Source organism: Hyperoodon ampullatus, assembly GCF_949752795.1.
Source record: "Hyperoodon ampullatus genome assembly, chromosome: 5".
Lineage (NCBI taxonomy): Eukaryota > Metazoa > Chordata > Mammalia > Artiodactyla > Ziphiidae > Hyperoodon > Hyperoodon ampullatus.
This window is the reverse complement of record NC_136918.1, coordinates 134,982,227-135,002,374: the sequence shown is the minus strand read 5'-3', so window position 1 is coordinate 135,002,374 and position 20,148 is coordinate 134,982,227. Positions and strand designations below refer to the sequence as shown.

At 41.7% G+C, this 20,148-nt stretch overlaps 1 protein-coding gene across 4 annotated transcripts in view; it reads right to left on the bottom strand.

Annotated features, from left to right (window-relative positions):
- SON (SON DNA and RNA binding protein) overlaps positions 1-17,088 on the bottom strand; it is a 31,103-nt gene extending 14,015 nt beyond the window's left edge. For 3 of the 4 annotated variants that reach the window (XM_079705009.1, XM_079705008.1, XM_079705010.1), the window contains exons 1-6: positions 16,966-17,088; positions 13,703-13,869; positions 5,985-11,927; positions 4,493-4,653; positions 2,424-2,570; positions 2,055-2,243 (exon numbers count right to left, since the gene is read on the bottom strand). In XM_079705009.1, the coding sequence (XP_079561135.1) occupies positions 2,055-2,243; positions 2,424-2,570; positions 4,493-4,653; positions 5,985-11,927; positions 13,703-13,869; positions 16,966-17,042 (6,684 nt within the window). In that variant the 5' untranslated portion in view covers positions 17,043-17,088. Of the gene's footprint in view, positions 1-1,462; positions 1,954-2,054; positions 2,244-2,423; positions 2,571-4,492; positions 4,654-5,984; positions 11,928-13,702; positions 13,870-16,965 lie in introns of those variants that run through there. The other variant, XM_079705011.1, reaches the window with a different exon arrangement.
- Between the last annotated feature and the right edge of the window lie 3,060 nt (positions 17,089-20,148).

Sequence of the window (20,148 nt, the reverse complement as noted above, 5' to 3'; positions counted from 1 at the left end):
ATTATAAAATCTGAATACCCACCTACTCCCCCGCAGGATTTCTTTGGAATAATTCCCCCCAACTTTTCAATCAAATCTGACAACCACTGTTGATGACAATGTAAGGCACCACGGTTTTAGTGTCAACACTGAAAATGGCTAAATACTGAAATATATATATTTACACATAAACTCTCCATCAATAAGAACCATCATCACCAGGATTCACTAAGCACTCTCCCGATGTTCAACTGAAGTCAAAATAGTTATGGTCACTTATCTTCCCAGGAAAATCCCTTGGAATTTTGCAATATTTATAGGGCTTCACTCTGTTGGAAAACTTTTCTCACATAAATAATTCCCTTATGGTTTTTTTTGTTAATTGCTTAATCTTCAAGAAATTACTAAAAGCGTATGTATCAGAATTTCTAAGTCAGTCTGTTCAGCCCTCTCACCATGGTTTATATTCAGCCTCTACAAGATTTAAGTCAGTTACAAATGTCAGTTAACCTTTCCCTCTTGAAATGTGCAGGTAGCTTGATTTGGGAATTAGCAACTGAGCTACTCAACTGGCTTCACTAAAAACTGTCCCAACAAGCTATCTATCCTCTCTCTCCCTCACTGGTGATGGTATAACTTGCTTCAATTGTTGACCCCCATGTAAATATAGATCATCAACAGTGACTGTAAGTTGCACTGGCTAGTTATGTCCAGCTTAATTGTATAGAACTTGCTCTCTTTTCAAATGCCACAGGTAAAAAGAAAACCACAGTGAAAATGTCACCTGTGAATAGCCCAGGGGAAAAAAAATACTATCAAAGTTTCTGATTTGGGTTCTGTTCACTTTTAACTTTATAAACAGAATTTGTTTATTTGTATTATCAGAGGTGTTTATTGGACGACGATGATATGGCCAATAAAGGGAACCTGTATGTGAAGAGTACAGGTCTCTCTGACCCACATATCCCAGAACTGCAAGAAAAGGAACTGGGGAAGAATTCCTACATTGTAAGGGCATCAGATATATAATCCAGTCCTTGGACAAATGTCTGGGCTTTGGAAACGAAGGGCAAGAGGTGATGACTAGTCTATGGTATCATTTAAAACTCCCACCCCCCTAGTAAGTCTCCACCCTCCCAGATCCCCCAAGCGTGATTTTGCACAACAAGTTAAATAAAAGTAAACTGTTTATTAAAAGATACAGCAAAGGTACAGATACAGAGATACATACAAAGATACAGATATATATATATATATTTACATATATATACAGTCTTGCTGTTTTCATGTGCACTATATTTAGCAGCACATTATTTAATCAGGCGGCATTTTAATGGGGCTGTTTTGACACTTGGCATTATTACCGCGTCATTTTGACAAGATACAACTATAGCCTCCTGGAAATTTCAAGGTGTGAATTCCACTTCTCCAACTTTTAATAGTAGCAAAAAGGGGAAGGAGAAGGGAAACGGAGTACCAAGGCTGAGCATTAGGTTAAACACAAGAATCCAAAGGGCCAAGGTAGCATAGGGAAGGGAAAATAATTAAAATTAAAGGCTATCTGACAAACAACCCAGAGAAATAGAAACCATTATTCAAGGGCAATGGGCTACGTATCCAAGATGCTCACATCAGCCTACAATCCTTTTCCAATCCAGTTCTTGTGTTGAACCTGAGGATCTGCCTCTCTCTGCTCAATCCCTCCACCCAATAAATTTGCTACCACCAAAATCTAGAGCTATAGAGCCTTGAAGCAAAACGGGAAGCTAAATAGTTGTACCTTGGGCTACCTTCCCACAAGTGCAAGGAGGGCCCAATGTTGGGTAGGGATGTGATAACACTGTTCTCTGCAATTCGATGCTTTTCACTTTGTGGCTTGGTTCCACAAAGTGAACTGCATCGAGTTACTGTCAAATGAGAAGCTGCGGGTTGTTTCATCTGTCGTCTAACCCGGCCCTGCCGTTTAACCCGGCCCTAAGAAGAGTGAAACAGAATCCAAATCAGATATAAAATAACAATAAAATGCAGATTCAGGTATATAAAAGGAAAAAATACATAATATTCCTGTTACTTACCTCAGAGGGCAAACTGCTGCTGAAAACATTATCATCATCTTTGTTTTCTTCGCCATTTTTCTCTACAGGAACCCATTCTCCATAAACACTATCTGCTTCTTTTTTCCGATGTTGAGATCCAGATGACACAGGGAATTCTTTTGTTAATGTTACCTGGCTTTTTGGTGGAGTTGGCTTTGCTGCAGCAATCTAAAAAATAATGTTTTTCTTAATTAAAACTCAATAGATGTTCAACATAATCTGAAAATGACTCTGTTCATTATTTCTCACAGTATTTAACCTAAATTAAAAACTAAATTCCATTTGAATTTTACTTAAACAGTTCTACAAGTTGTGCTGTTTCACTAGTCTAGAAACACTAATACTCACATTCAGATTGAAAAAAATGGGTTTGGGTTCACTGAGTTTAAAAGGATGATGATAAAAAGGAGGTTCTTCTTCCTCTTCATCCGAAACATGAGGTTTATTCACTATTACATCATCATCTTCTTTACTCTGTGCAATCTGTTTGCATTTCTTAAAAAAGTAAAAACAAACAAAAGATAAACCTTACACTTTATGCAGAGTAACATGTAATTTCTTAAAAGAATCAAAACCACATAATATCAACTTTCAAAAGTAAAACAAGATTAATGATAGGTTACAGATACGTAACTTAGCTTACTGGTTACTATTTAAACACACTCTAGCTGGTCAGTCAGTCAACAACATTTATTGAGCACCTACTATGTGCAGAGCACTGTACTGGGCACTGTCCAGGGAATACAAAAAACTAAAGTAAAAGACATGGTCCCTGCTCTCAAGGAGCTTACAATCTAGTTTCAATAGACGGAATACATACACATGAGATAACTGAGGAACGCTTTTACAGAGCAACACAATTAACAAGTGCAAACTGATATAATACAAACTGAGTACATAAGTGCTCAAAGAACAAAAGCTTAAGAGAGAACAGAATCAGGCAGAATCTGATAATCAAGGAATATTCCTCGCAGAGTTCTAAGCCGGATTTTCATAGTTAAGAACAAGGATTAGCAGGGAAAGGAAAAGAAAGTCACCCTAGTCAGGTAGTGGTAAAGAGGTGAGAAAAAACTTACTAGAAGGGACGGAGGGCTGAAGACGAGGCTAAAATATATAGGGAAACACTAAGTGTTCACACGGTTTTGGATAAGGGGCTCGGATTTGATAAGCAAGCAACAGAAGCCTTCACTAGGTCCTTAAAGTTAAAAAAAAATTGTAATTCATATTGTAATAAATCTAAGTGAGGAAACAGATTAAGAAACTACATGATCCCCAAATGTATGGCTAAATAAAATCTCAAACACTTGCAACTGGGTTAGATGATAGCATGTCTTTCCCTAAATGTTTTGTAGGTTGAGTCTCTAAAGGAACAGAACTCAAGAATGGAATATAAGGCATGAAGGGGAGGGTGCAATTGATGAGGTCTGACACATAAAGCAAAGCCAATTCCGCCTTGAGAAGCAAAGGAACCGACTCCATTACCTGGCTTTATAAAAAGGTCAGAGTAAATCTGGGTGGACATGTCTCTATACTAGCAGTAGAATCTGTCATATCCCTTATCAATTGAAAATATTTTAATAGGATAAAAAGCTCATTTAGCCAAAAACACAGAATATACCAAGCTTGTAACCAAGGGGAACAGAATATATTGACAGTGGCAGGCTGGCATAAGGCTAGCCAATAACAAGTTTCAATATCTGAAACAATGTGGTATTTCTGGATCCTAGCAGCAATTATTTCAGCGTCCTCCAAAAAAAACCAAATTTTAATAAAATAAAGCCAAAAGACAAAAAAAAAAGCCTCAATTGAAAAGATCAAATTCTTAAAAACAAAAATAAGTGTGTTTAAAATATATATGTTACTGCCAAAACCCGAACCGCAGGAAGAACTGATAATGGCCGGCCATTATCACCAATGGCTGGTACCAAACAGCCAAAACCCGAAATGTTGATGCGAAAGAAGTTCCTTTCAGGCAATGGCCAGCTATTCTCATTAATTTCCAAGCTCCGGTGGCAAAAGATCATTTCTGAAGATTGTCTGTGTCTTTGCGTATATGCAGTACACTCGTGGCGATCAGTGAACACGTCGTGAATGGAAACGAAACTGTAGGCGAGCTTCTGCGTGTTGCTCACTCAACACCTCCTCCATTCAAACGAACCGTCCCACTCCTCAGTCAGTTTGGCTTCTAAAACTGGAAAGCAAAAGTAATGGGAAGTAACTTTTAGCTAGCGGAGCTTAGCCATCCCGGATAATGGCCTGCTAAATAGAGCTTCTGCCGCTGCCACGTCTGTATTTCGGGTTTTGGCCACTCGGTGCCAGCCATTATCAGTTCAGCCCACAATTCGGGTTTTGGCACGCTCCAGAGTCAACATCACTGGAATAATCCATTTAAGAATGACAAATTCTGTCCAGCTTACCTCAGTTAGTTCTTCTATAGTAGCTCCTCCTGATTTTTTAGCAACTTTCTCTTCTATTGAAGGTGGAGGTGCAGGCTTTAGGTTTGGCGGTAAAGGAACACCAGCCTTAGCACACATGGCAGCTGCATTAGCTTTGGCTATTTCAAGTAACTGAGCCTTATCTGCAAGAGGAAAATATAAGAAGCAGTTTTCCTAAAAGGCTGTACATTTTGTATTATCTAATGTTTCGTATGCTAACAAAATTAAAGGCATCAATTTTCTGCCCTAACTTACAGCTGTGATGAAATCACTCTTTGGCTCAAAGTTTTAAAACAAATGCCCCATATTTAAAAAAGAATTAAGTCCACATTTAGCTTACCATTCAAACACTATACAAAATAGCTAGACTACACAACTGTAATGATCACTCTGCCACACACATTAAGACACACACCTGCCAAAGCCTACTTTATTCTCCACAACTATCATGCCCTTAAGTTACTTTCCTTCTAATCTCGGACAATATTTTAAATCACTCTTTGAGCCCAAGTTCAAAACTGCCACCTCTTCAAAGTAACAAGTCTTAAGTCAGAATTTAACATTCCTCTCCACCGTGCTCCCAAAGTACCTAATCTATACCAGTAATTACAGCAATCATCACATTCTACTCTTGTTGGCAGTTTTACTATTTGGTAAAAGAGACATATATACATTTTATCTGTGTCTCTTGTACTAACTTGTAATCACTCCAGGAATTATATACTGTTCCTCTGCTTTGAATAAAAAAAGAACTCAGAAACATTTGTTGAACTGAATGCATTCTCCCTTAGGGTTCTGTTAAGATCTTTTTCTTTAGACAACTCTGACCTGGAAATGTCCAATCCACTGGGATAATGATAAGTTATCCATTATTACTACAGGTAGTCACGCATGATCCGTCAAGTTTTAATCACCTCTGCACACTTTTTAAAATTAGAAGAAATTACAACACTTCATCTGTTAAAAGGCAGACTGAAATCACTTTAACTCCCCATATACAAAATTCCCTACTCACTTCCATCACCCATTATACCAATCAGAGTTATTTTCACAAACATTTAACAGTACTGTATTGCCAGTTTAAGACATGTAACTTATTAAAAAAGAAACATTTAATTTTACGCTTATCTGCAAAAATTTATGTTGGAATAAATACAATAACAACCTGAGCAGATACTAGCCTTGTCTTTAACTGGACTTCTACTTGCCATTTTTAGTTATGGAATATGGTTAAAGCAAAAAGAAAGCATTCAAGTATGGAAATACCTTGACTCTAATTTACTCCAAAGCAGATCATTTAAACACTAATTACAAATGTACTTATTCCTACCTTTTCTAAACAGAAGCTAACTACAAAAATTTAAAGATAAAAATATTTATCCTAAACCAATAACCCCAAATATTCCATTTGACTCACAGAAAAAACTCAGCTTTAAATCATTCTCTAATACCATTAAATTTTTAAATGACTCACTCAGATCTGTCAGACGTTTAGGTGATCTGCCTCTTTCAGAAGACCTGGATCGCTTACGGCGGATGGGAGACCTGCTAAACCTTCTTCTCAAGGGTGTTCGTGATCGCCTTAATCTGACTGGTGATATACTGAAGCTTCGTCTTCTTACCACAGATCTTGATCTTCTCCGACGGCTTGGGGTGCGGCTGCGACGGCTCGGGGTGCGGCTCCGTCGGCTCGGGGTGCGGCTCCTTCGGCTCGGGGTACGGCTCCTTCGGCTCGGGGTACGACTCCTTCGGCTCGGGGTGCGGCTTCTTCGGCTCGGGGAGATGCTAAAGCTCCTTCTTCCCCCAGATCTAGATCTTCTCCGACGACTCGGAGTGTGACTCCGGCTCCGACGGCTTGGAGTGCGACTCCGAGCTCTACCTGTTTTCCGGTTATCCCTGGAGCTTGATCTTTTTCTTTTTCTTTCCCTGGACTTGGATCTGTGCTTTGGAGATCTTTTGCGCTTCTCTTTTGATACAGATCGCCTTCCTCTAGACTTTGATCTTGACCTGCTGCTCCTCCTTCTGCGTCTTGATCGTGACCGTGAACGTGTTTGAGAGCGATGAGACTTGGACTTTGATGATCTCTTCCTTGCCCTAGAACGAGATTCACTGGTGCGCTTTCGCGATTTGTGTTCAGAAGACTTGGAACGCTTACTTCGAGATCTTAACGAAGAGTCCCTTTTCTTCTCTTTCTCACCTTTGTCACGGTTCTTATTTTTCTTGCTTTTTTCATGTGTGTCCTTAACTTTTACAAAAATTTCATAATCATCTTTTTCCTCTGAAGACGACTCTGAAGCTCTTTCTGGTATACTAATTACAACTGGACTGGCAGCAGATTTATCCCGTTCAACTTCACTTGCAAGCAAAGGTCCTTCAATACCAGCTCTAAGGCTTGTAAGACGTTCCATGTCCTTAGGAAGTAATGGTCTCACTAAATCAGCTTCATTAATATCATCAATGTTGGCGGAAAATCCTGAATCAGACAGTATCTCTTTAGTAGGGAGAGGTACTTCTTTATCTTCTCCACTACTTTCTTTAGGACTGAGAGCCACTGCTAATGTCTGGTCACTCTCCTGTATAGGTAATGATCCTTCTGCATCCTTAGTGACAAAGTTATTATTAGATGGTATATCAGGATGAATATCTTTAGCAGGTAAAGGTCCCTCTATGTCAGCTTCACTACCACCACTGGGGCTGGTGGAAATTACCATGTCATGTTCAGTATCTTGAGTAGTTAACGATACTTCAACATCATATTTACTAACTGAACTGAAAGCAGATGCTGTGGCAAATTCAAGACCCTTACCAGTTCCCACTGCATCAGGTTCAAGAGCAAGGGGACCAGTAGAAGACAGAGTCCCTCCTACATCAGTTTCTCTAACACTAGGACAGGTATCCAATACTGTGCATTGTTTAGTCTCATTGGTGGGCAAAATTTTCTCTTCACCAGTTTCACCAACAGCACCAGTGCTGGCAGCAGACACTGTGTTATGTTCCATCTCTTTAGTAATTAAGTGATTATTTATATTAAGGTCTATATTCATACCATTTTCAGTTTCATAAGAGTCATTCTTCAGGTGTCCTTCAGTATGTGGCTCTTCGTCTGAATGCATGGGAATCTCCTGCATGCCAATCTCTGGAGCAAGATTTTGATCGCCAGATAGTAAATTCATTCCTTTTATAATGTTAGACTCCAGTATTATTGGTGTAGACTCTAAAACCATCTCAGTTGGTATTACTTGAGTCTGCTCTGAGAGAGTGACAGGAGGCTCTGAAATTGTCACAGTGGATTCTTGGACACAAATAGATGGTTCTGAAACAATCACGTTAGGTTGAAGGACTGACACCGCTGGTTCCAGGACAGGCACAGAAGGCTCCAGGGCAGAAACAACTGGCACAGGAACAGTAATATGCTCTGGCTCAGACAAGGCCAGGGGCTCCGGAACAGCCTCAGCCAGTGGCTCCGGGACAGCCTCAGCCAGTGGGTCCTGGACAGCCATAGCCGCTGGGTCTGGCACAGTCTCAGCCTGTGGCTCTGGAACAGCCATGGCTAGTGGCTCTGAGACAGTTCCAGCTGGTTGCTCCGGGACAGCCACAGCTGGTAGCTCTGAGACAGCCATGGCTGGCAGATCTACAGTGCTCTGTGATGGCTCTGGAATAGGTACTGCTGCCTCCAGCAGTGACATAGATACCTCTGAGGCAACATGTCCTGAAGCCCTCATGGAATGAAAAGTTTCTGCTGCCTCTGACATAACAGAAGGCTCTGATGTTAACACAGTCGGTTCACCTGATGTTGTGGGAGTCTCGGACACCATGTAAGTCACTGGTCTTTCTGGAACAATTTCATGCTCTTCTGCTACAGCAGCAGACTCTACAGGTGTTGACGTGACCAAAGGCTCTGGCTCCAGTGGTGGTTCTGGAACAGTCATAGAAGCCTCTGATGCTAACATTGAAGGCTCTGATGCTGACGTTGAATAATTAGCAAGCATTGCCGAAGGCTCTGAAATCTCACTTTGACTCACAGGAGGTTCAGGCAGCGACACAGACTCTTCAGGAGGTAATGCTGGCACCTCAGTAGGCCAAGTATTTTCAGCTGTTAATGCTGACTGCTCAGTGGGTAATGCTGGACCCTCTGGTGGTTCCTCAGGAGGCAATGGCGGTGTCATTGGTGGCTCTTCAGGTGGCAATGGTGGCATTGTTGGAGGCTCTTCAGGAGGCAAAGGTGGCACCATATATGCCTCCGTATATGTATCAGTATAAGAATCGGTGTAAGAATCAGCTGCCATAGACATCATTGAACGATCAGCAGTATAAGATGACATCATAGAGCGATCAGCTGCAGAGTACGATGACATCATAGACCGGTCAGCAGCAGAGTATGACGACATCATAGACCGGTCAGCACCCATGGACATCATAGATCGGTCAGCCATCGGGGACATCATGGAGCGCTCGTAAGCTGACATCATAGAGCGTTCATAAGCTGACATCATAGAGCGCTCAGCCATAGGGGACATCATAGAGCGCTCATAAGCTGACATCATAGAGCGCTCATAGGCTGACATCATAGAGCGTTCAGCCATAGGGGACATCATAGACCGCTCATAAGACATCATAGAGCGTTCGTAAGATGACATCATGGAACGTTCTGCAGCATAGGACATCATCATAGAACGTCTAGATGCTAACATCAGGGGTCTAGGTGCTAACCTATATGGCCTGGGAGCTATCCTATAGGACCTGGGTGCTATCCTATAGGGTCTAGGTGACATCCTATAGGGATCAGGAGTTAGTCTGTAGGGATCATGGCCTAATCTATAGGGGTCTTGCCCTAACCTGTAGGCATCATGACCTAGTCTATAAGGGTCATGACCTAACCTATAGGGATCTTGAGCTAACCTGTAAGGATCCTGAGCTAACCTGTATGGATCAGGAGATTTTGAACCCAACATAGCAGAATCTTGGGTACTAGACGCTAACATCTGAGCATCCATGGTACCAGACGCTAACATCTGCGCATCCATGGTGCCGGAAGCTAACATCTGAGAGTCCATAGTGCCAGATGCTAACATCTGGGAATCCATAGAGCTAGTGGCTAACATCTGGGAGTCCATGGAGCTGGTTGCTAACATCTGGGAGTCCATGGTGCTGGTTGCTAACATCTGGGAGTCCATGGAGCTGGTTGCTAACATCTGGGAGTCCATGGAGCTGGTTGCTAACATCTGGGAGTCCATGGAGCTGGTTGCTAACATCTGGGAGTCCATGGAGCTGGTTGCTAACATCTGGGAGTCCATGGAGCTGGTTGCTAACATCTGGGAGTCCATGGAGCTGGTTGCTAACATCTGGGAGTCCATGGAGCTGGTTGCTAACATCTGGGAGTCCATGGTGCTAGAGGCTAACATCTGGGAGTCCATGGTGTTGGACGCTAGCATCTGGGAGTCCATGGTGTTGGACGCTAGCATTTGGGAGTCCATGGTGTTGGATGCTAACATATGGGTCTCCATGGTGTTAGAAGCTAACATATGGGATTCTTGGGCCATCAAGGGATCCACTCCTACTGTTACAGAAGTCTCCCCCACTAATGTAGTAGGCAGCTCCTGTGCTACCGTATTATAGGACTCCAGCGCTGTCGTCGAGGGCACCTCCAGGGACTGCGACACGGTCATCGTTGACAGCTCCGTTGTTGTCACCACGGACTGAACAGAGATCTCCAGCGCCACAGTTGCCACAGGCTGCCCAGGCAACTCTGGCGCCCCAGGCTGCCCAGGCAACTCCAGCACCCCTGTTGCCAAAGGCTGCCCCAAAAGCTCCAGTGCTCCAGCTGCCCCAGACTGCCCCGAGAACTCCAGTGCCCCAGCTGCCATGAGCTGCCCAGGCAACTCCAGTGCCCCAGTTGCCACAGGCTGCCCCGACAACTCCAGTGCCCTAGTTGCCGAAGGCAGCCCTGGCAACTCTGGCACCCCAGTCACCGAAGACTGCCCTGGCAACTCCAGCGCTGTCGTTGCCACTGGCTGTCCTGGCAACTCCAGCACCATTGCTGCCTCAGGCTGCCCCAGCAACCCTGTTGCCGTCGTCACCTCAGGCTGCCCAGGATGTTCCACCGTTGTCATCCCCACAGGCTGCTCCAACTCTGTCGTCGTCACAGGTTGTTCGGTCAACTCCATTGCTACTGTAACCACAGGCTGCCCTGGCAGCTCTACTGCTGCTGTCACCACAGGCAGCCCTGGCAACTCCTGTGCCATCACAGGTGGCTCTGGTACCTCCTGTGGTGGCTCCAACCCCATGGATGGTGCTGGAAGCCCTGGCAATTCCTGCGACAACTGTGGCACTGACGTCACAGAGGGCCCCGGCAACTCAGGCACTGCTGTCGCAGGGGGCCCTAGCAACTCAGGCACTGGGGTAGAAAGGGGCCCTGGCAACTCTGGCACCGGGGTAGCAGAGGGCCCAGGTAACTCCAGCACTGGAGTCACAGGGGGCCCCTGCAACTCCAGCATGGAAGTCGCAGGTGGCCCCGGCAACTCCATCGCTGAGGCCACCGACGACTCCTGCAGCTCCAACGCTGTGGTCTTGGGCAGCTCCAGCATCTCCTGCGGTCTTGTCATGGATGAATCTGCAATCTCCGATGGTACTTCTACAGGCTGCTCTGGCAATCTTAGCACTTCAGTTGCCGATGACTCTGGAAAATCCATTGTTGTCGATGTGCTTGGCTCAGGGTGCACCTCAGTAGGTGTCTCTGATGACAAAAGGGTTTCTGATGGCTCTAGCACTTTTGCTACTGGAGGCTCTAACAACATGATCTTTGATGGCTCTGGAGGTGTGCTCTCCAAAGATTTCAGCACAGGCTTCATCTGACACTCCACTGACATTGTTACAACCGGCTCAGATGACTTTAGCACTACTGTTGTAGTAGGCACTGGTGCTGTTGCAAAGGAATCCAGAATCTTTGTCGTGGATGGTTCCAGCATTACTGCTACAGACTGCTCTGGCTGCACTGAAACTACTGATGTAGATGCAACTGACAGTTCTGCAGTTTTTGTAGCTGGCTTCAGAATTTCTAAGGTGTGTGGCTCTAATACCTCCATTGATACTACAGGAGGTTCTAGCACAAGTGCAGGAGACTCACTGGTATCAGATAGGCCGAACACTCTTACAGGATGCTCCAGTGCCATTTCTGAAGGTTCAGAATCAAACTTCAAAAAGGAATCTGATTCTAAATCTACGTTCCCATCATGATGTGACTTAGGCTTTGATTCAGATTCTTCTGGCTGTCTTTTATACTTTTTTTCCTTTTCTTTCTTCTTTTTCTTCTTTTTATTTTTGTGCTTTTTATGTTTCTTTGACTTTTTGGTAGGTATTTCATCAGTAGGATCTGTTTGTACAGACACACATCTACTTTTTCTGGAAGCCTCCTTCAAGTCTGAAATTTAGGAAAATTAATTTTGTCAAATATCCCCCAAAATAGATTTAGATAAGTCGTATAAACCAAAACTTACATTCCATGTTAAGATACCATAACACTTCTTGTTAAATAAAAGGTGACTAAATAAACTATTTTCCATAAACCAGTTACCTGAAGACTGACACTTTTCCAATACTTCTTTTACAACTGAAGCCTCAATTAAAAATAACTTCTTAATTTACTACAAAAACTCTTAGAATTACATTAAGGTGTGTTTTTACTAAGTTCATTTAAAACAATTACTTTCTCCAGCTCTCACTATACAGCAAATTACTTTTAAACTACAGTTACGATGAATATCTTTCATATTATTAACTATTAGAATTCCCACAGAAACATACATTAAAAAACTTCTGTGATTATTTTATAACCCTTATTTATACAGGAAGCAACATGGCACTGGCTCTGGAACACACTGTCTGCTTTTGGATACTGAATCAATTCACCACTCACTAAATGAATAGACGTGGCCAAACCTCTGACACTCTGTCTTCCAGGGTTAGAGGACGAACTCAGTTAAAACATACAAAGTACACTGAATAATGCCTGGCACCAAGTAAGCCCTCAGCAAATGCTAGAGATTGCTTTTATATAAGGTCTGAACAACAAATGTAAAATATGGAACCTGAATTTTCACCCATGTTGCATTCTAATAAAAATAACATCTCTTCCCCCCAATACTCTTCAAAATTACTAAGAAGTAATTTTTTTAATGTTTCTACTTTAAAACTGATAATAAAGCCATTTGGAGAAGGAAAATCGTACAGCCCTTAACATGAAACTTAAGAACATTTCAATTTGCATATCTAAAAGAAAAAGTGGTTTATAATCCACTTTGTAACCAGATGAGATTTACTCTAATGCCAATATCATATTAGATAAACCTTAGTGATCTAAGTTGATCAGAAATCCAGGTCATCAATATTATGGAAAAAGCAAATCAACACATGACAAGACCTCTTCCAAAGAAAAATTAATCATTCTCCACTAATTGTTTATTATGTACCAAATGTTAGTTAGCTACATTATACTTCAAGAAAAAGTTGCTAGAGCCATGAATCTAAGCAAGGCTACAGTCTATGCTATTTTTTTTAACCATACTCTATACTAAAAATAAAAAAATAAATAAAAAACAAAACCCATACCATGGCCCCCCATTTCCAAAACTAAACAATATTGTTATTTTTGTGGTTGATCGTAAATCCTTCATTTCTAAGCATCAATTATTTAATCAATTCCCCAAATGCTAAATATCCAGCAATGATTCCTCTCCATTCATTGCACCTTTAAGAGGAGTAGACACAAAAACAAGATAATCTCTAATCTTGAGCTTTAAAATAAAACCTTCCAGGGTTTTAGAATCATGACAGATATGGTCCGGACTCCTGTACCTTCCAAAACTGACATTTATACAACTTTTCAATGAAAACCCACATTCAAAATCCTGGCACTGAGGCACTATAAGACTAAACCAAACAAAGATAGTTATCCACCAGCAAAGTAAACAAATGCATCGATACTCATGTTCTAGTACAATTGTATTTTCAAAAAAATACTTAAACAAGAAAGTCTTCAGTAATCAATTAAACTAAAAATTAAACTTATTGAGGTTTTAAATCTAATGAACATCTTAAATACCCTGCAATCAAGAAATATTACTGTTAACTATTAAAAAAAAACTTCAAGTTTTCAAGACAGCTGATTATCAAGACAGCTGATTATCTCCAACTTACCTGGCTTATATCGTAGTTCTGTATCTAAGACCCCAGAAAGTACTTCCTCTATCTTCTGAACTATTTCTTCATTTGGTAGGCTCCTGGCAGAAGCAGCTGCATCACCTGGCTGGTTTCCTTCAATAGGTGTATTTGTTTCACCATTGAGCTGGCCTTCACTCCTTCCACTTCACAAGAAAAGTTACCAAAATTCATTAATATTTTTATCATGCCATATAATAAATTAATATTTGTAACTCAACTGATTAAAACAATCTTATTTGTACACTTCACCATTTTGTATTTATTCTGGATGCTATTCCTCATCAACAGTGCTTCCTTAACACTATCTACTTACAGTTGGTACATTTTTATTTTCACACGATTAAAGTTTTCAGAACTGTGAAAGTTAAGAAAAAGTCTTTCAAACAGGTTTCTGAGCTCATCTTTTTTTTTTTTTTTTTTTTTTTAACAAAATACTCCCCAACCAGCATATTTATCTCAGGGGAGGAAAATTATTATTAAGATCACAATCACAAAACCAAAGAAAAATACATGACCTAACATTATGGTAGAAGCTATAGCCACAGTAAAGCCACACTTGTGCATCGATCACAATCACCATCAGCAGTATCAAGGAACACAACTTTAGCCACCGACACATTAAGTCAAAAGGGTAACTTGTAGCACCGGATCAGGTTTAGATTGATCAGACTTGCTGAAATGCCATAATGTTGAAAAGGAAAAATACATTTATATAATTTTCACCCAGTTATCAAAAATCATGTAAAACAACTCATTTATATTAACAGTAAATGAATCACTTAACATTTTCAATTCACAGGGTCAGAAAAATCTTAACAGAAAAACATATCATTTACTTAGTCATTTGTACTATTTTGTGTAAATTTAAAAAATTGTTTTGAAAAATACTTTAAACAGCACGTTTGACTTAATTTAACTTAAATTTTAGGTAGAAAAATGGGTCGACAATTATGCTCCACTACCTGATAAAAGTCTGAATGGTCAAAAAACAAAAAAACTCAGTAGTTAACCAAGTGTTATTAAAGAACATTTGGTTTTCTAATACAATTAATCATACAATAGCAATATTTAACGTTTATTAACTATTAATTAGGGTTACACGGTTCTACATTTTTAAACTCATTTATCCTAACAAAACTCTAAGATCAGCACTATTGTTCTGATTATTTAAATGAGGAAAATGAGGCACAGAGAAGACAAAAAAACCTAGCTGAACGTCATACATCTAATTAAGAGGTAAAGCTGGTATTCAAAACCAGAGTTCATACTCAACCATCTATATATAATAACTTAAGCTGTCTATAAGTCAGTCCTCTCACCCAAACCCATATTCATAAAATTAAATGAGAAAAAAAGGAACTATAGTTCATCGAAATGGCAAATAATCAAAAACTTGTTTTGATACTGACAATACATAGCATAGTATTTGAAAAGAAGCTGAATAATCCCCTAGTAACAAACTGCTTTATCTAATATTCTTTTTAAACTTTTTTCCTGGAGCTCTTTTACATTTTTCCTAAGCACTTACACAGTGCGTACCTTACTAAAAAGGCCACGGATTTAAAAATCAGAAAAGTAGGGCTAAAAAAAAAAAACCTGTCAGTCTATAACAAAGTAATCATCTTAAACCTGTGAGGATGCTTACTGAACTGCTGAAAAGGGGTGGAAATTTCAAAGCACCTAAATTATGCATCAATACAATCCTACAACAGAATTCTATGGAGCCATGAAAAATGTTTCAAAGACTACTGAGACTGATAAAACACAAACGTGTTCACAATATATAGGTGAAAAAAACAACCAACACAAAACAAGATGAACACACTTCACAAAACATGTGCATCTGTATGCACAAGAAAAAAATGAAAGAACATAAAGATCAATAACCATGTGGTGTTTTAAATTTTTCTTTCCTCTATTTTTTCTAAACTTTCCACAACAATAACACTTCTAATACAAAAACTGAATTTTAAAAGGTATAGAAAAAAGACATTACAACCAGCAAACACAACTACTTAATATATGCAACTATTAAAAAGTTTTCAAGAAAATTATATTCCCTTCACTCAGGTCGTTTCTCATCATCCTAAAAATAACCAGCATATAACAAAATTTTAAAAAGCAACTAAATCAATGAGAGGATCTATTTCCTAATGAAAAAACAATATATCCTGGAAAAATATTACAGCAATACTGTATCACTGCCCCAATAACCTTATGTTAATTTGAGCGCTCAGTTTACAAATGCATTTTCGGCTGATTTTCAAATTCACGTTACATCTGGTTCTTGCTCTCAACTTTTAAAATACAACCAGCAATACGTTTGAACTCGGAACAAATATTTACGTTATACAAAGCAAAAAGGCAACCACTGAATAACAACATGACCCACGCGATTTTCGTTTCCGAGTAAGCAAGTATTTCTTTGAAAATCTCTTCCCATTCAAATTGTGGGGAAGCAAGGGTAAACCAGTAGCAATGACAAAAGTAGCGTGTTGGTCAAATATGTCAATTGGGTCACGGACGACAAAAATATTTAGAGCTACACATGAAGTCCACTTTCCGCTTGCTAAATTAAAAAAATTACCACTAATGTAAAGTACCCTTCCATCCTCACCTCGAATATTCTGTCAAAGTAGCTAACATTAATTTGAGCTGTTTTAATTTAAATTTCCAATCTATTAAACTATTCGAATGCTACCTGGTGGAAGACCCAGTAGGACCCAAATAATCTAATTAAAGGATCCCGACCCCAAAATGGTGTGAAGCTTGCAATAATAAAGCGGATTTAAAATTACCCAAGAAACGTCCGTTAGACCCCTTTCCGGTCAAAGACACCGGCCGGCGAAATCCGCGGCGGCAGAGAGGGGGAGGGGAAGCGCCGCCGCGGCGGAGGAGCCGAGGAAGGAACTAGGCCCGTCCCTGGTGGACAACCAGGCCTACAGTTGATAAATGGTAGGGGATGACCAAACGGGGGAGAAGCCTGAACATCCTAACTCGGTTCTAGAAAAGGGAGCCTGGGATTACCTCGGAAAGGGCGAAGTTCCTCGCTGGGAAGGGAGGGAGCGGACGGGGGTGGGGGTGGGGGTGGGGGGGCCGGAAAATGGATCCCAGGCCCAGGCGGGGCTGTAGCCGGGCCTGAGACGAAGAACGACAGCGTCCCTGAAGAAAGGTGCCACGGACAGCTACGTGAGGCCCTATCGGTCCCTTGGGAGCAGAAGAGTCTGGGAAGCGTTTACCTTGAAAGCTCCTGTTGAATTTCCCGGAATTTACTGACCACGAAAGACCTAAAAATCTGCTCGATGTTGGTCGCCATGGCGTCCGCTCCGTTCTCTCAACTCCTCCTCACTAGTCCTCCAGGCTCCCAGCATGCCTCGGGAGGAGGCGCAACGGCCAATTCCGTCTCTCGCCGTCCTGATTGGCTCCTGTGGGAGCGCCCAGTCCGGCACGCTCCGCCTCTGAACCAATCAGTGAGCACGGCCCCGCTCTCCTCCGCTGTTTCTGAGCGTCTGGGGTAGAGCTGCTGACGTTTGCGCCGCGCACGATTATGTCCGCCATGTTAGTGACTGACGCAGGCGCCATTACAGGAGAAGTCTCTCTAGAGGCGAATGTCAGCTTAAGTTGTCAGTCTTCGACAGTGTTTGGGGGCCTTAAGAGGTTTATTTTGGTCACTAAACACCCTAGATTAAATTCCGTGAGGAAAGGGAGCAAGGAGGGCAACATGGTGTTTGACCGGGGCCTCCAGCGTTCCCGGATGGCACCGAGTTTCGGCAGGGAGATCCATCCGGGAAAGCATTAATCAGCGCTTGCCCCCATACGAAGAACACGTTTTTACCGCCATCTGCCTCCCGTGGCATCCTATAATTGGCCTCGGCTATTTTTTTCGTTTTAGCATTAGGCCAGAGGTCCTGAACCACGTGTGTTCAAACCTTGGTGCATTCTAATCTCGTCAGGAGCCAGGCGTGTCACGAGACTTTTGCACGGTAGCTGGTCAGTCCTGACTCGTGAGCAACACACAATTAGCTGAACATGGGTTAAGCATTTTGGTGCTCCCCCTCCTCAGAGCTCAGGAGGCTCTGGAAGAAGCGAAGAGACGTTACGTGGCACCTGACACTACAGTGTTACATTGTAAACTCGCTAGGGCTTGGGAGCTTTGCTCTGGGGGAGTTTCAGGCCGCGCCCGAGGCCCGGAGGGAATCACTCTTGATTACCTCGCGGTGAGGCCCACTGGCCGCACCGACCAATGGGGAAGCGAAGCCAGCCGGGGGCGGGGCGGGGGGCGTGCGCGCCGGATCCCATCGGCTGACTTCCGGCGCGCGGCGGGCGAGTGGGCTCAGAGCGCGTAGCGAGGGTCTAAGTGCGAGCCCCCAGACCGCTTGGGTCCGTGGGTAAGTTTCCTCCGCTTTTCAGGAAAGTACATTTATGGTTTGGTTTGGGGATTACTATCAGGAATTGGATGAAACTGTAGGAACTGGTTTGGCGGTAGGGATTGTCCTCTTATTTTTAATCGCAGTGGGTGAGGGTTGGCCATGTGCTTTTCAGTTTTAACTGAGGTTTACATTGGATCTATCACTTTCTCTGCTTTGTAAGATGTCAGGGCCTTTTGGCATCTTTATGCTTTTTTTAGGTTTTTTAGGTCATGCACCTAAATTGCATATTTTTCATTATGCATCCTTTGTCTCTAGCAGATTACTTAGTCCCATTATGTAGTTGGTTTCTACCTTATTTTATTCACCGAGTCCTTTGTGTTTTGTTGTTTTCTTTTTTTTGGCAATGCCGCACAGCACGCAGTATCTAAGTTCCCTGACTAGGGACGGAACCCAGGCCCCCTGCAGTGGAAGCGCAGAGTCTTAACCACTGGACCGCCAGGGAAGTCCCAATTCACCAAGTCCTTTGAAATGGCTTTCCCTGGCTCTCTAATTCTCCTCGTGTTACCCATTTAGATGACTGAGGCCCAAGAAGGTTAAGTCCCTCAAGGTATCCCAGTTACGAAGTCTTAACTCCTTAACTCAAACCTAGGCACCTCTGGCTGGCGGCCTCCTAGCCACTCCAGGGTGTAGATTCCCTCAGGGTGAGTCCTTATCCTATTTCAGAGATCCGCGGCAGTAATCAGGATAATTTCCCTTCACTGACCCTCTTATTCAAACTAAACATAAATGTTTTCTCTAGATTTAAAGATGCGTTCATTTCAGATATTTCAATACACACGGCAAAAGTCTGTTTTCCATTAAACTAAAAAAATAGTGTTTTTCTCTCCGAGATGATAATTTACTAATTTTTTTCTTCCTCATATTTTCAACTGTTAAAGAGTATCTGAAGCAAAATTGGTTCCGTTGGAATCCAGGCTACATCCCCACTTATCTATGTGACCTGCAGCAAGTAACCTAACTGAACCTTAGTTATTTATCTGCAAAGCGGGCATGGTAATCCTATCTGCCTCACAGAATTCTTAAGATTAAGTGAAGTAATTCGTGAAAAGCATTTAGAATAGCATCTGGCACGAAGTTAGTGCTCAAAAAGTCTTCTTTATATTATCAAATTATATTTTTCTTTAAACGTGTAATGCTAGCATCTCACGAGAAGTAACTGATTTGTTTTTCCTGTTATCGGTTTGCCTTCTACATAATTACATGTCTTCTGAAAATCAGTAAATGAATGTGACAAGTTATTCATTCCTTTGGCTTTTTTTTTTTCTTGTTAGAATTTCTTTCTCTCCCTAAAGCATCAATTTGGCAAAAGTAATAAATAAAATATAGCAGGTTAGCATTTACTACTGCTGAGTGTAAGAAATTGTACTAATTGTTTATAAATGTTTCAATTCTCACTAGGCCTCATAAGACAAATTCTCTTAATTCCACCTTTTAAGATGTGAAGAAATTGAATTGCAGGTAGTAAGAGCTTAACCAGGGTCACACTGTTAGTTTGAGAGATGGTTGCCCATCCTGCCCAGGATCAAATGCCAGAACTAAGCAAGACGTGTTCAAATTTGATTTTTGCCTTCTCTACCAATTTTCTGGCATATTGCACTAACTTCTTAAATAGGGGTCAGCAAACTACTGCTCTTGTGCCAATCCTTCCTACTGTTTTTGTACAGTCCACCAAATAAGAATAGTTGTTACATTGTTAAATGTTTGTGGGAAGAAAAGGAAAAGTGATGTTTCTGTGACACATGGCAGTTATACAGAATTCAAATTGCAGTGTCCATAAATACAGTTTTATGGAAACACAGCCACAGTTATGCTTTATAAACCTCTGATAGCTTCCTGTTACTTAGGGCAGAAGTAGGCAAACTATGACCTACAGCCAACTGCCTATTTATGTAAGTTTTTACTGGACATAGCCAGGCCACATTTGTCTCTTGTCCAAGGCAGCTTTCATACTACAGTGGCAGAGTTCAGTTATTGCAACAGAGACTATATGAC